Consider the following 15,807-nt stretch of genomic DNA (forward strand, 5'->3'; position numbering starts at 1 on the left):
GCAGCAGCAGCAGTAGTAGTAGTAGTAGTAGTAGTAGTAGATGATGATGATGAGAGAAGGTCGGCGCGGTCGTTTGTGGAGGAGCGGATGGGATATGAGAGAAAGAAGCAGCACAGCAAAAAAAAAAAAAAAAAAAAAAGTTACCTACCCGTACATATACACGTAATATCAATATAACAGGTACAGATTACTCGGTAGGTCATGGTGTTATCATGACTATCATCACCCTGTACGAGCACATGTACAGAGTACAGCTAGATGGGTTACATAGTACGAGGTATTTGATATAATATCAACACCCCCCATCACATGAATAATATCATGCTACAGACCTGCAGTGCCGCCGTTGTGCGTGTCCAGTCCAGATCGGTCCCACGTTTATTTTTAATTTTATTCTTCCAAGAAAAAGAAAAAAAAAAAAAGTACAAGCACCTCGTACCTGTACGGAGTATTACGCCTACATGATATGATATCACGGGGAAAGGGGGGGGGGGGAGTGCAGACCCGGAGGAGCCAGGGCCCAGCTCAGCGGGACCAGTGGACACCGATGCCACTCAGAGCTACGGGTACCATCATCATTGCAGCGTGTCATCACTATCTACCAGCACCTAGCAGCACCTAGCAGCACCTAGAGCAATGCCTAGTAGCTGCTACCCAGTAGCACACACCTACCTAGTAGCACACTACCTAGCAGCACCCATCAGTACCTGGCCACTTTGCCTAGGCGCCCGGCCGATGACGCGCCCGGCCCCCCTACCTAGAAGACTCCTAGAGGGCGGTTAGCTTGGGGGGATCATTCCTTCTCCTTCTTCTTTTTTTTTACTATTTTTTTTACTATTTTATTATTATTATTATTTGAATTTTTGAATTTTGTTAGGGGGCTGCTCTCCCGGTTCAGATTGTTGGATGGGACCGGTCAGCAGCACCGCCCGTACTTCTCTATTCCTAGTCGTATGACTCCATCCTCTCATCCTCTCAACACATCATTATTACAGAGTATACGATACAGGGGTGCAGGATGCAGATTACAAGGTGATATCTCCATCACTCGTATACATTCACCACCACCACCTAGGGCCTGTCGTGTCTGGGGGGCCCTGTTCTGTGCCTGGGGGGGGGGTCCTGTTCTGCGTGTGTCTGGCTGTGTGCAGTACTTCAGCGTCACTACCACCTTTGCTGGGCGGTTGGGGGGGGGGGGGGGGGGGGGGGGGGGGGGGGGGGGGCGATGACGCACCATCCTCCTCGACTCCGGTCTCTCCGCCATGATTACAAGTCATGATACGCCCATGATACAGGCGAGTCCGGATAGAGATGTACACCATACCAAAAGCACATCATAACACGTCTCGAATGCCGGACTAGCAGCGGTCGCGCAGCAGTGGTGGGTTGCAGTATCGATACCAGTACGACTTAGTCTCGGGTCTCAGCTTATACGTACGATGATTTTTTATTTTTTTTACACGTATTTTACTGCTGCTAGGCTTAGTACAGGTACGTCTTGTCAGTAGGCATCGATCAGCCTCCTCCATCAAAACACATCATGTACAAGACAAATCATACAGCGACGGCAAAACAGCATCGCCATTGACAGAAACATCATCGCTATTCCCGGCTGGCCCAGGATGAGCTCCCCCACACGATCGCTGGAACTATGCAGATCCCCCCAACGATGGAACAGACGCTGCCATCCTCTTCATCTAGTGACTGATACATCTAGAGCAGTAGTGGTTGCCGATAACAGGACGGCTTCGAGTACATGCATCGTACCTTTCTCTTTACTCGCTCACATTCTCAACACTCCCTCAACACTCAACCGCCCCCCCATTGACAGCATACCATTACCTACCGATTCCTCCCAGTGACTAGCAGACAGGAAACCTCCTCACCGAGACTTCTTGCCCTTCTCGTCACCCTCTTCCTCCTCCTCCTCCTCCTCCTCCTCCTCCTCCTCCTTTCCTTTCCCCTTTCCACTTCTGCCGTCGCGCCAGCTCGGGTAGAAGACGCTGTACGTGACACGCTGAACCTTCATCCCCCCCAGCACCCCGGCAGGAGACTCTCCGCGCTCCGGGCCACCAGATGCCGTATCTGCCGCTTGGCCGTGCCTGACCAGCCCGCTGAGCTGGACCGTGACCAGGACCGTATGGCCGTGAAGAGCCTCGAGCGCATCCACGGCCTCCTGGACTCCCTAGCCTGGCGGTATCGTTCCGCTGTCGTGCGACAGCTGGTCCTTCAGCTTGCCTCTCCGAGACGCCCCGCCGCCGTCAGATGCCGCCCCGGGCTCTTCCTGCACGTATACAGCCTCGGCCGTTTCGTGGAACAGTCCTCCGTCGTTCCACTGCTCCGCCTCGGTCCCCGCCGTCTGGGTCCCGCCCGCTTGGTTGCCCGCGCTGCCGCCCTTGGTCGCCGCGCTGCCGCTCCTCTTGGCCTTGCGGCCCTTGGCCTTGGCCTTCTCCAGGAGACGCTTCCGGTCCGCCTCCTCCTGTCGAGCTCGGAGGTCCTTCTTCTCGTACTTACGGATCAGTGCTTCCGGTTCTTTGCCAAAGATGGCCTTGTACTCGCAGAACTCGCACATCCACCGCTCCGACTCCTTGGGCGGGTTGTGCGCGTTTTGCTCCCGCGTTGCCTGTTCACGCTGTTCCGCAGCTGCCTTGAGCTCCTTGGATAGCGCCCGGCCCTTCTTCCGCCTCGACGATCCGCCCCCTCGTCCGCCAGATCCTTTGGACGGATCATCTGGGGGTCCGCCGCTGCCCGACGATCCGGACACCCCTGCCGCCGATTTCTCCGAAGCCATGCCAGCTCTCGCCGTTTTACCTGATGCTGCTTGTCAGCTGTTGTTGTTCTTTCCTCTCCTCTCCGTCTCCTCTCCTCTCCTGTTTCTCTCCATTTTTTTCCCCACTCAGCTCTTCCTGTCTCATCCGGCCTGCCGGCTGAACGGAAGACTCACCAGGCCACTGAAGAGATCCGGGAACCTGCGATTCGCAGGTAAACGTAAACTGCGTCGACGCCGGTGCCGTTTTCGCAACGGCGCTGTGCTGCTCGAGCAGGCTGACATTCTCCTGGCCCTGCCGGGGAGCCAGTCTTTCCGCCTTGGCGATGGCGGTTGAGATGATGCCACTACCCCCTTCGTAGTCTGCTAGAAGAACATCAGCCGAGTTATATATTGACCACTTCTCTCGGATGTCATTTCAGGTAGGAATGATAGATGCAGCAGGCAGACATGGAGCGCAGGTGTGTAGGGATAAGAGACGGGGAGCGAGAGGGGATGGGGTAGGATCCGGGGTAGGCTTCGACTTGGACTGGTTGTCGAGAGGGGTGATAAACCTCCAATGGCCAAGCCACTTGGCGGCAGCCACGACCATGACAGGGAAGGAGCTGCGAGAATGCAGGGCCTTCTTCTGCAGACGAGAGGAGGTAGGACTCTAGAGTGCGGGATTTGGGGAGAAGGGGGAGGAGATAATGCAGGGTCTGTGTCATGAAGGGGTTGTGAAATCAGGGTGATGAGCAGCTGAGGTGGGACAGCAAACATACCCGAGGAGGCCCAGTGCGGCGCCGGGCCTTTCGGTGGCCTCCCGGCCCACGTGTTGTTGCCGTCCGACAGCGCACGTAGCGGACTCCTCCCGTTCCTAGACCGTCCCACAAGACGACCTCGCCCGGAGCCAGACATCCCGGGACTGCTGTTGTTAGCACCAAAGGACCCCGACCCAGCATATCCCACACCACCGGCCCTGTCGCCGTTGACCTCGGCCGCGGCCGCTGCCGTCGCTGCTGCTGCTGCTGCTGCTGCTGCCGTCGTCGTCGCCACCCCACCGCCTCCTTGCGGCGAGCTCACGTCGCTGCCCAGGCTGCTGCCGTGCGTGCCATTCAACGTTGAGTCCCCGGCTGACGGAATCTTACGCTTCTTCTTATTATTGGTGTTCTCAAACGAGTCGTAGCCATCGACTGACGAGGCAGCCGATGGCGGCGGCGGCGGGTCCGACAGTCTCAACGACTGTTGACGCTGGTCCGGTCTTGCTGCTGCTGCCGGACGGCCGGCGGCGGCGGCGGCGGCGGATGTGTTGAGGATCTCGGGGTGTTCCCTCCTCACGAGAGCGGTGCGGGGGCCAGACGCGGCGGTGCCGGTAGCGGCGTTGATTGTGTAATTCCGAGTAGACTGGCGGCCCTGGTCAGGCACAGTGCTGTTGCTAGCAGGACCTGCCGCCCTCGGCGTTGCTGCCTCGTCCCTGGCCGAGTATGGAGGGTACTGGAAGAGGGGCACCGAGCTGAAGGTGGAGGGAGGGTATCGTATGGACTCGGCCGCCTCGGGCGTCAGCCTCTCACGGAGACGTCGTTTCGGTAACGGCCTGATCGGCCGGTCGGGGAACAGGGACGAAGCCATATCGGGAGACATTGTCGGGCTGCGACCTGCACCGAGAAGAGTTCGCCTTGTTAGCCACACTATTGCAGAGACAGCCAGCAGACTGGGCAGGAGTATGATTTCCATCCATGCGCGTCCAACGTCAGAGGAGGAAGCCGAAGCCGAAGCCGTCCCGGTCACCCACACTGCACCAACCTCCGACATGTCGGCAGGGCGTCGGCCCCCGGTGTCGGCTCTCCAGAGTGGGGGTGGGAGGGGGGAGCAAATCCACGGGAAGGGGGTAGGCGGCTTCGGATAAAAGAGAGGAGAGATGGGGAGAAGAAGGCATACCCACGGAGCATCTTACAACGACAGTCCCTGATCAAGAAGAGTGCCTAGGGGACAAGGGGCTAGCAGCAAGCAAGAGGCTGATTGCCCCCCCAACAGGCAAACACGACGCCCCAAGCACACGGGTACGTGTCTGTGCGTCGTGGCTTTTGAGGCTGGTTGATGTATAAAAGATTCCGGGTTTCGTTCGAGGAGCCAGATGGGAGAACAGAACAGAGAAACGGTCGTCGGCTGGTCGTGGCGGAGTATCGAATATCTCTCTACCATGTATGGGTCAGCAAAGTGCACGCCCCTCCCAATGCCGACTCGCCGAGCTCAGTGGTGTATTATACAGAGTGTATGACCTGCGCGGCCAGCCCGCAAGAGAGAACCCAGATAGCCTGCCAAATCGGGAGGTTTTACCAAGTACAGGTCGAGGTCGGGCGATGCTGTATCGACTACGTCGTCTCGTTCGTGGGACCGAAGTTGGGGTCAGTATGGGAGAGCGACCGGCGGCTCTCTCTCGATCAAAACCCTGGGCGCCGTCGTCGTAGAAAGCAGATGAAGCCCCCAACAGGTGGAAAGCCGGTTCTGGAGTTCCCTTTTCTCGACAGAGATGAATAGCAAGAGGTAGACAGCGACCCTGCGAGCTCAGGGACCGTCAAGAAGAGCAAAGGAGCCGTGGAATACTGAGTGGTGATTGCAAATGACATTTGATGCCTGGTGGATTGGTTAGGGACAGGTACGAAGGGTGGGTGTGTGTGTGTCATTAGGGGCCCGGGCGGGTTTGGGTTTCTTAGTCATCCATCGAGGGAGGTGGGGGGAGGGGGTGTTTCGGGAAGCAGAAGAACCAAGTCAACCGACATCTGCCTATACGTTGTAGACGATCCCAGTCCGGCGGTCGCAGAGGCTACCCGCGCCTNGGAGGTGGGGGGAGGGGGGAGGGGGGAGGAGAGAGGCAAGTTGCCTACCGGGAGGGGCCCAAACGGTTCTTGACAATCCTTCTTTCTGTTTCTATTTATTAAGTAAAACAATAATAATATGTTGTGGCTCTTTTGGTCTTTCTATGCTGAGATAACATACTACTAGTATCATCATCTACCGATAGATTTTAGTCTATAGCAATCATAGCAGGGAAAGAAAGCTTGATCATTATTCAGGATGACACATCGTAGACGGCAGTGACGGCGTTGGTGCCCCGCCAAGATTGAGTCTCAAAAGTACGACGGAATCAATCCAGCAATGGTTGGCATACAGTGATAGCCTCCAGGTATAATGTCCACGAATTTCTTCTCTGCCCTCTCGTGGGCAGCCCCTCTCGGCTCTGGCACAGGGGACCCTGGCAGGGCCACACTGAGACTGGGCATTAGAGAGCTAAGGAGCCGTGGAGGCGAGAGAAGAGGGGTGGGCTCGCACGGATTGGGCTACGTAGCATGTGGAGATTCCATGTCCGGATTCCACATGTCACAGCGCATGGGGAGAGTCCACCCACCATCCCTCCCTGCACTGCATGCGACCGATATCCCGTCTGGCATGTCAGAGGGTGGGGGACAGATCGTAGCAGCAGCACATATTCGGGGAAGCCAACAGTTTACCTATCTTCAACGGCGGTATTTCTCGGGAAGGGGCCTTCGTCGTCAGCGAACCGGATTTCCCGCTCCCGACGACGCACAGGATTGGCTGCTACCGCCCCGGCCTCCGCCTCCGGGTCGTCGACCGACAGGCTACCCGGCGAGACGATCAGAGAGTGGGGGGTGCGAGGATTGTACGGCCTCGACATGACGGAAGACGCCGCGACGGGGGCGTGTAGCTCGGCGCCGCCGGCACCGGCTGTGTCTCTGGACATGAGCCTCCCCAGCAGGGGAAACCTGCGGCCTACCTCGACGGTTCGAGGTTCGCCCAGGCTCTCGCCGAGTACCCTGCCGATATGCTTGGGGGCAAGGTACCCCAGCTTCCCGAGCGGGATGCTCAGGCCGTGCACGACGATGCTGCAGACGGCCAGGAACCAGACGACGACGCGGGTGGTCTCGGCGAGGTCCTCGACGTCGTCGCGGGGCACGTTGTTCTCGTCGCTCAGATGGCTCTCGATGAACTCGATGCTGATGAACAGGTAGAAGATGGCCGAGACGCCGATGGGGCCGAAGAAGCCGACGAAGACGGCCTGTCTGGCATGCTCAATCTGGGGTATCATCCTGTGCAGGCCAAAGACCCAGGGCAGGCGGCGGAGGAGGAGGACGAGGGTGCCGAGGACGGCGAGGCGCCAGGTGGGCATGACCGAGCTGGAGCCGAACGACTCCCAGGGCAGGACGGCGCCGTACCACAGGAAGATGGAGACGTTGAGCAGCATGTCGATGGTGGGCTGGAGGGAGTCGTCCTTTGTGCGCAGGCGGAACCAGTCGTCCCAGGTGAAGGTGTTGCCGGCGATGAAGCAAGCCAGGACGTCGTCGGTGCCGATGAGGCCGCAGGTGCCCAGGACGAAGAGGGCGAGGGCGATGGAGAAGACGAGGAAGCTCTCGCGGTCGACGTAGCCGCGCTCCTCGGCCCAGCGCAGCAGGCCCTTTGCCAGCCAGCCGACGGCGGCGCCGTAGACGACGCTGAGCAGGATGGTGTAGGCCCAGGTGTACGAGAACCACAGACCGATGGCGTCCCCGGCTCCGCCCCGGGTGGCTCCCGCGCCCACGTACTTGATCAGGTACAGGGCGAAGAACAGGAAGGGGTAACCCAGCCCGTCGTTCGCGCCGGACTCGGCGATGATGAGCTCCTGCAGGTCCCCGGGGATGTTGTGGTCGGCAAACTTTCCCTTGACGATGACGGCCGACAGGACGGGGTCGGTGGGCGTCACGCAGGCCCCCACGGCCAGGGCCTGCAGGAAGCTGGGCGGCCGGGCGAGCGCCCAGACGAGCAGGCTGGTGGCCATCCACATGGCGGCCATGCCGGGGCCGACCAGCAGAAGGACGGGCTTCCACTCGCGCTGCAGATACTTGCTAGGCAGCTGGACGCCGGCGAGCACGAGCTGGACGCCGAGGACCAGGCGGGAGAAGTTGAGCGTCATGGCGTTGAGATTGCCCTCGCAATCGCGCTCGGTCACGGCGCTCCGGTGGCACTCCGCATACTCTCTTGGACGGATGAAGTCGGCGCCGTTGGGACCGAGAGCGACACCGACCAGGAGCGATATGACTGACGGGACAAAACATTTCACATCATCAGCGGCCACGGAAGTACATGGAATCATAGCAATTGAGCACCCCTCCCCCTCCCCGATACGCTTTTTTTTTTTCTTTTTCTTACTCACGAGCTTCCGAGAGATAGAACTGCTCCTTCAAGAGGTATGATACGAGGCCGAAGATGGAGATGAAGCCGCCCAGCAGGGCGACGACGATGTTGAAGTTGGATAGCTGAAGCGGAACAGCCCAGATGGAAGGTTGCGTCATGATGAATGTATGTATAAATGACTTTTTCCTCTCTGCTTGTCTGTACTTTCGTTGGTTCGTTGGTTATCCGGAAGCCAACTGGGGGCCCTCGTGTTAGGGGGATGATGTGGATTGCGCCGACGCGAGGAAGCTGGTGACGGCAAAGATCATGGCTCGTCGACGAGGCGAATGGCTCATGGGAGAGGCAGAGGCAGAAACACGAGGCAGGTATCCAGGTCTTTTGCCGAGGAAGACTGTATTGTAGAGCCTAGGCTATAGGTACGAGATAAGCAGGCAGGTGTGACTCTGACGGCAAAGAAAATACCTAGCATGGACTGTGATGCGGTGATGATGGGTAGTTTACCCTTTGCCGGTGGGGGATTCCCTCTCAGAGAAGTACCAGCAGCGAAGTGGGGGGAGGGGAATATTTCCGGCGTCGGCCAATGGCCCATGGGGCTTGATGACGAGATGCCCCTCCGCCTATCAGTTTCGTCTGTAGGGAGGAGGAGCCCTGGGCAGGGAGCGCTAGTGGTGATCATCGCACAGCATGGATAGCTGTCGCGTTATGTGCTACCATGAGTTCCGTGGTTTGATATCACCCACCACTTGCAATGTGCCGACGTGCAGAAGATGTCGAATATAGTCGTACGAGTGCCGAGCATAGGGCAGCTGTCTGATGTTGCATCTCATCCATATCCGGAGCTTGGGCAGCTGTACAGGTTACATGCTTCTCATGTGCTGAAGTTGCGACTATGGCCATTGTGCTCGGCAAAACTCGGTCCTACTATCAAGATGTACGATCGGACGGCCTAGATGAAAGCATATATCACTATATCCAGGCGACAGTACCACAGTACCGAGATGGGCAGTGGTAGCGTCCCGATCAGAATGATGTACACAATTGCGCCACGATGAGCAAGTTGGAGGGAGAAATACGAATCCGTGTACGGAGGAGTACAGAGCACAGATTACATACATTCTATACTTTCAACATGTAATATGATAATCACGAGTAACCAACCCCCCAAGCCTCTTGCCTTGCCCCGCCGACGGCTGTTTGTGGCTGAGGCTTCTCGTGGCTGTCTGTGGCTGTCTGTGGCTGTCTGTGACTGTCTGCGGCGGCTGCCTTGGCCCATGACATGCGCGACACGAAAAAAAATGGTGCCAGTGGCCAATCAGACGGTAGATTCCTCCTCCCTAGCCGCCCCTCCCTCAGTCAGACTGACACTCGCGCGAGAGACACACTGCGAGTCACTGCGAGTCTCTCGCCTCTCGCTCTCCCGCAAAGAGAGAAAGCCGATACCTAGGCTTTCAGTCTAAAACTTCACTCCTCCTCCTGCTCCTCCTCCTCCTCCTCCACCTCCTCCTCCTCCTCCTCCCCCTCTTCCTCCTTCTCCTCATTCTCGCTCCTCCCACTTCCCAATCCATCCTTNCTACTACTCCTCCACCTCCTCCTCCTCCTCCTCCCCCTCTTCCTCCTTCTCCTCATTCTCGCTCCTCCCACTTCCCAATCCATCCTTTACATTTCTTCTCCTCCTCCTCCTCCTTCTTCTTCTTTCTACCCAGCTTTACACCATCGCTAGGTCATGGGTGTCTTTTCCTGTACACCAGCTCGTCTCCCAGCACGAGATTAGATTAACTTGGGCCCATTCTTGCCCAAGCCTCTTCTTGCCTGTGCCTCTTCTTCTCATCTTTCCCTCCCCCCCAACCATCTTTGCCCACCTCGTCCGCCGCGACGGTTCTGTCCCCTCCCCGCCGCGCACACCCTTTCCCGTCGCCTCGAATTCTCGACTCTGGAAATCCAATTCGCACGAGCTCTACCCTTTCCTCTGCTACTGGACCACCCTCTCTCGCCCGCAAGCCCCTCGCGTCAGCCTCCACGGCGGCACTTCGCCCCTTCTTCCCCTCCCTCTGACGCGACCGGAATAGCCAGCTCGTCCAGTATATCACTCGACGGAAACCGCTACTGCCCTGCTCTCATAGGGGAGGACGGCCTGTTTTTTGGCGCCTTGCTTCAATGGCGCCTCCATCACCCCGTCGGTCATCCAGAGCCAGAACGACCAACCCTCAATCACACCACTCGTCCGCCTCGTCGGGCACGTCCGGTCGCGCCGAGCGCACCTCGAGACCATCAAACAAGACATCGTCGGGCACCTCGACGCCCAGCGCTTCCCTCTCATCCGAGCCCCTAGACGGCCTTGACGATACCCTCCTCGGTCGCAGACGCAAACGCGGCGGCGGCGGCAGCGGCGGCGGCGGTGGCGGCGACGGTGCTGAAGACGACCACGACAAGACATCACATCCCGACGTACTCGACATGGCCAACATCAGTGGCGACGATATACAGGACGAGGAGGACGAGGCGGTCCGCTGCATCTGCGGATCAGAGGAGTACCCCGGGCGCCCGGCCGTCGATGGTCCCGATGCCGAGTTCTTTGCTGGCCTCGAGCTCACAGAGGACGTCACCGGCTTCTTTGTCCAGTGCGACGTCTGCAAGGTCTGGCAGCACGGTGCCTGTGTCGGCATCTTCAGTGCTGAGAGCTCCCCGGACGAGTACTTCTGTGAGCAGTGTCGCAAGGACCTGCACAGGATCAGCACGGACAATAATGGGTGAGTTCCTCTCCCCTTCCTCCCTCCCCATCTCCCTGTCTACGACGACCTTCTATGCGGGCAGTGCTAACTCCACTGCACAGACAAAAATACTCGAAATATGTACCGCTCCATCGTCAATCACGCGCCACCTCGCGAGCCACATCGACGGCAAAAGAACGGACCCAGTCGCCCAGGAGCGGGGGTTCCAAGAACCCCCGCCCGACATCCTCGTATGCCTCGAAGCGACGCTCCACTATGAACAGCCGCGATGCCGCCTACGATGACGAGCAGCTGCGCCGGGCCATCGAGGCAAGCAAGGAAGAGGGTGGTGACGGCAGTACCGTTCTCCGACGGACCAAGCGAGGTCGCAGCGACAGCGAAGAGTATGACCCGTTCCACCAACCTCCCCTTCGATTCAATCAATCAATTGAGCAATGGTCTAACGCCTATCTTCTCTTCGAAGCAGAAACGCACCCAGCATCAAGAGGCAGCGTACTACCTCTCAATCCCGATCGCCCCCGGCCCAGCAGGTCGATCGTCCTCCCAGCCGAGACGAGGTGGGAGACGAAGGACCACACGCCGACGACGAAGCCAAGAAGGCACAAAGCACTCGGGAACTGCGAGAGAGGGAGGAAAAGGAGGACGATGACAGCACCAGAGACATCCAGCGGCAAGAAACCACAAATAGGCGCAGAGTCCGCAGCGAACATCGGCGTGGCGAAGGTACGTTTCATCCTTCCTCGAAAGCGGAGGGGGGGGCGGGGGCGGGGGGGCGGAATGTACCCAAAAAGGGGGGATATCTGGTGAGAAGAGTCGTGTTGCGAATGGCAGCTGACAAAGAAACATCTAAAACAGATTCCGATCCGTCCGATGAGACTCTTTCAGAACCCGCCAAGAACCCACCGCCAGAGAAGAGTGAGGAGGAACACCCCACAACAATGCCCGAACAGCAGCAGCAGCAGCAGCAACAAGGGCAGCAGTCGGCTCCCAAGCAGCAGCAGCAGCAGCAGCAGCAGCAGCAACCGCCCCCACCGGGCACACCGCCTACGATGCATACGCCAACAATGGCCAACTCACACAAGAAGACGGCCGCCCGCAGCCATCACAAGAGAACAAAGGGCAGAAACCAATACACAAAAGATCGTGACCTGGAAAATCACCCGGTCGACGGCGCCGGATCCCCCGCGAGGTCCATGTCTCGCGATATCTCACAGAACGATTCCGGTCACGGGAACGGAGACGGAATCGGAATCGGAAACGCTAGCGGCAACGGCAACGGCAACGGCAGTGGCAGTGGCGGCAGCAACGGCCCGGCAGCAACCACGACGACAGCCAAGTCATCGACAACGTCACACGGCCACCACGAGCTCTCGAAGCACCAGTCAAAGAGCAAAGCAGCTATGGCGCACAAGATGAGCATGCTGGACATGAGGAGACGGGTGGGCGCCATCATGGACTTCATCTCGCGCACGCAGGTCGACCTCGCCGCCGAGGGAGCCATGACCTCATCCTCCAGCTCGTCCAACGCCTCCAACCCGGGCAGCGGACAGGCTTCACCGCAGAAGGGCGGCACCCCCTCGAGACAGCTACGCGGCGAAGCGGGTGACGCAGAGGCGGCAGCAGGTGGCACAGATGCGGGTGCGAATGCGGGTGAGAAGGATTTCAAGGATCTGAACTGTATGGAGATGATGGACGTTTTGACACGAGATATGGTCAAGTGGCAGAACCAGTATACCTGACATCCTGACATTATCCGATCCTTGCCCTCTTCACCCTTCCTCTCTCTTTCTTCCTTTCCTTCTTGCTTACTTTGTTCGCTCTGACTCATCAAAGACGTTCTTTTTTTTTCTTCACCACTTTTTCTTATCTGGTTATCTGTTGTTTTCCTTTCCCCCCTTGAACGATGGAGTATTGCTATTATTTTGGACAGCAGTTTGAAAACAAACAAAACTGAGGCGTGGTTATGGATTCTCGAGGCGTTTTTTTTCTCTCTCTCTTTCTTTTTCATCCCTGAATGTCTGTCTCTCTTTTTTCTTGGAGGGAGAGTGTGTGTGTTTAGTAGGGTACAGACGGATATTTTCTTCCTCTTCTTTCATTGTTCATATACCCTTTTTTTTGTTCTTCTTCGATAACAATTCAAAAGAAAGAAATTTCAATTACCGGTCCGTTCCATATTACAAAATACACTATATACTATACATTTCTATTCTGTACACTTTTTTTTTTACATACAGTTGGTTACACAAGGTAGCAAGGAATGCACCGATACCAGTAGTAGTACTAAACCATACCAGAGGGAAGAAGACAGTTTGTGAGGGGGGGGGAGGAAAAGAAAGGTGAGAGAGAGAGAAGAAAAGGTACGGACGGTCAGAGACCCTCGCCCTTCCTCCTCCTCTCCTCCCTCTGTAACTTCTTTGCCTGATTCTGACTCAACCTCGGCTCATCGAGCATGAGCTGATGTTCCCTGACGGACTGGGCGCCCAGATCGTCGAGGACGAACCTGCCGAGGTTGCCGGCCCTCCAGAGGGAGAGGAGCCTGGCGGCGGCCTCGGGGACGTTTGGCAGGCCGCCCTGTCGCAGGCGGCCCTCGCGCCTGGCGACGGCGGCGAGGAGCTCGTCGACGTCGTTGGTGGGCGGGCAGTAGCGGGCGTAGAGCGTGGGGTCCCACAGGTTGAGGCGGTAGAGCAGGTAGTCGGCCAGGATCTCGTCGTCGACAAGGCCCTTCTTTATGCCGTGGGCGAGGGCGACCTTGATCATGGTCTCGCCGTCGTCGACGTAGGGCTGGAAGATGCCGGGGGTGTCGACGACGTAGACGCCCGAGCCGGCCCCGCCGGGCAGGTCGTCCGAGTCGACGACCCGGACGGCGGTGCCGACCCGCCTCGTCACCCCGGCCTGGTCGCCGGTCCTGGCCGCCTTGGCCTGGCGCCTGCCCGGCCTTCCGGCGCTGCGGAGCGCGTTGAGGAGCGTGCTCTTGCCCACGTTGGGCATGCCCACCACCAAGGCGCGCAGGCCGGTGATGGACCCGCTCGCCTCGGCGGCCGAGCGGAGCCGCGCCAGGAGCGCCTCCGTCGTCGAGGGCCGGTCCTTGTCCCAGAAGACGGCCCGGTCGCCGTACACGCCGCGCAGCACCGCCCGCGCCCGGCCGGTGTCCCGACCCAGCTCCGTCTTGGTGTACACCACCAGCCTGTCGCGCCCGGCCAGGCTGCGCTCCAGGTGGGGGTTGTGCGTCGACAGCGGCAGCCGGAAGTCGCGGCACTCCAGCACCAGCGAGATGGTGGGCAGCACCGTCTTGATCTTCTGCGCGCCCGCCTGGTGGTGGCCGAGAAAGTACGTCTTCGGTATCGAGTTCGGGATCCCGAATGAGGTGCGCGGGATGAAGGCTGCGGCCGCCGTCATTGTCACGGATCGATCTGTCTGCTCGGATTGGTTTCCATTCCTCTCGTCTACCTCTTGTCTGGTCGTAGAACGTTGCTCCTCCCTCGTGCGTGTATGTGTGTGTATGTGTGTGTTTAGGTGCGTGACGGATAAGCATGCATGCGTGTTAGACAAGGGGAGGGAGGAGGGGGGGGGGGGGGGGGGGGGGGGGGGGGGTGAGCTCGGATGAAGCTCGGGTGAAGCACCAAGAAAGAAGAAAGAAAAAGGGACCCGCAACGTGTCGATAAGATAATACAAGATAATATAATCTGTACAGATTACATGTATCTCGTATGTAGCTGGGACAGGGGAGCCGGGGAAGGTGTATACATATAAACTGACCCTAACCCCCAACCCCAACCCCCACCCTATCATTAACTGACCCTATATCCCTATATTTGACTGCTGTGGTGGGACTACGGCTACTACTGCGTTGAGTGCTCTTTTCTTTTTTTCTTTTTCTTTTTTTTAATTGATAAAGCGCCACATGAGTAGCAGTGGCAATGCCCACTTATCGTGAGATGCCTTTCATAGAGCTACCTCTACGCTTTTAGTGTCATACTTTTTCTGCCTCTCTGTGAGCTGTCCTTGTCTGTTGTGTTCCGACAAGGACTGAGTCGAGTTTGACTGTACAGATTGCAACAACAAAAAAAGAAGAAGAGAAAAGGAAAAAGAGAAAAAAAAAGTGTCAAAGGTCAAGGCCCAGTGCGAGGAATCGAATCGAGGCGTTTAGGGGAACGCGTGTAAGCGATGGACAACTATCCGGATAGAGTCGGATAACAAGAAGCATTTGTGAGAACCACATACCACGAAACACTGCTGACAAGCTATCGGATCCCCCCTTTTCCCGGCGAGAGTGGGGAGGGACGAGCCGACCATCCGGTTTCCCACCTCCGTCTCATGCCCTGAACGTTCATCCACGCCGGGGTGGATGCACGGGTCCGCTCACGGCGCTGGACGCACACCGATCGGACGCTCCGGTACGCGTCACGCCCTCCGAGCTCCACGGCCGACGTCTTCTCGCTTCTCAACAGCATCGCCTACTTCGGCAACGCGCAAGGCCGGGGCCCGAGGGGCTCGAGGCTCACGTGCGCAAGGTCACCGGGGGGGGGGGGGGTGGGATCCCGACCTGTCCTGTACGCCGCCATCGGACGTCCCGGGCTCTTGCTCGCTTGACCATACTGCTCTCCACGACGACGCGGGGTGGGAACGCTCCTTGCTGCGCCGACGCCGTGATATGATCATCGTCGTGTAGGTCACCGTCCCGAACGCCGAGTCGTCCCCCCCCCTCCCCCGCGAAAGCGAGACTCGCTCCATCTTTCCTCCCGTGTTCGGTTCCGGCCTCCTGGTCCCTGTACGGTCGATCTTTCCTTGTCCGTCCTGCCGGGGCGCCGTCGTTCACCGTCCCGCTCCTTCCCCTCTTCTGAAACCGAGGAGATGGGGAGCTTCAGCTTCGGATGCACCGTTTCACCGCTACGACGTCCCGCAGACCGAAGAGGGAAGGTGAGGGAGTTTCCACCTAGAGGACGTGAGGACGTGGGGACATCTTCCTATATGTATGCGGACCAACCTGTCTAGGACGTATGAGCGGCACCAATCCCTCCCTCGTAATCTAGTCAAGTCATACCTGATGCTCATCCCCGTGTCTCCCCCTTTCCCCACCCCTCATCTTCGTCGTATCCCTGTGCGTCTGACCGTCATGAATCGTCTCCAGTCCAGAGGGGGGGGGGG

At 58.2% G+C, this 15,807-nt stretch overlaps 5 protein-coding genes across 5 annotated transcripts; 2 read left to right on the top strand and 3 right to left on the bottom strand.

The window, feature by feature from the left end:
• Positions 1–2,185: 2,185 nt before the first annotated feature.
• Positions 2,186–4,387, bottom strand: GMORB2_5354 (uncharacterized protein; the record flags this gene model as incomplete). The annotated part of the gene is made up of 3 exons (XM_035467328.1): positions 2,186–2,817; positions 2,945–3,133; positions 3,529–4,387. The coding sequence occupies 3 exons, from the start codon at positions 4,385–4,387 to the stop codon at positions 2,186–2,188; spliced, it is 1,680 nt and encodes a 559-aa protein (XP_035323340.1).
• A 1,870-nt stretch (positions 4,388–6,257) lies between these two features.
• On the bottom strand, positions 6,258–8,091 carry GMORB2_5355 (NhaP-type Na+/H+ or K+/H+ antiporter; the record flags this gene model as incomplete). Its single annotated transcript, XM_035467329.1, has 2 exons — positions 6,258–7,837; positions 7,953–8,091. Coding segments are annotated over 2 exons (1,719 nt in total), but the record flags the coding sequence as incomplete, so codon positions are not given.
• A 1,137-nt stretch (positions 8,092–9,228) lies between these two features.
• On the top strand, positions 9,229–10,053 carry GMORB2_5356 (uncharacterized protein; the record flags this gene model as incomplete). Its single annotated transcript, XM_035467330.1, has 2 exons — positions 9,229–9,330; positions 10,000–10,053. 2 exons carry the CDS (start codon positions 9,229–9,231, stop codon positions 10,051–10,053), a joined length of 156 nt encoding a protein of 51 aa, XP_035323342.1.
• Position 10,054: 1 nt separating this feature from the next.
• Positions 10,055–12,401, top strand: GMORB2_5357 (PHD-finger; the record flags this gene model as incomplete). Its single annotated transcript, XM_035467331.1, has 3 exons — positions 10,055–10,680; positions 10,764–11,385; positions 11,454–12,401. Coding segments are annotated over 3 exons (2,196 nt in total), but the record flags the coding sequence as incomplete, so codon positions are not given.
• On the bottom strand, positions 11,888–14,058 carry GMORB2_5358 (mitochondrial GTPase 1; the record flags this gene model as incomplete). The annotated part of the gene is made up of 2 exons (XM_035467332.1): positions 11,888–12,332; positions 13,163–14,058. 2 exons carry the CDS (start codon positions 14,056–14,058, stop codon positions 11,888–11,890), a joined length of 1,341 nt encoding a protein of 446 aa, XP_035323344.1.
• Between the last annotated feature and the right edge of the window lie 1,749 nt (positions 14,059–15,807).

The sequence above is a fragment of the Geosmithia morbida genome, assembly GCF_012550715.1.
Source record: "Geosmithia morbida isolate 1262 chromosome Unknown scaffold_3, whole genome shotgun sequence".
Lineage (NCBI taxonomy): Eukaryota > Fungi > Ascomycota > Sordariomycetes > Hypocreales > Bionectriaceae > Geosmithia > Geosmithia morbida.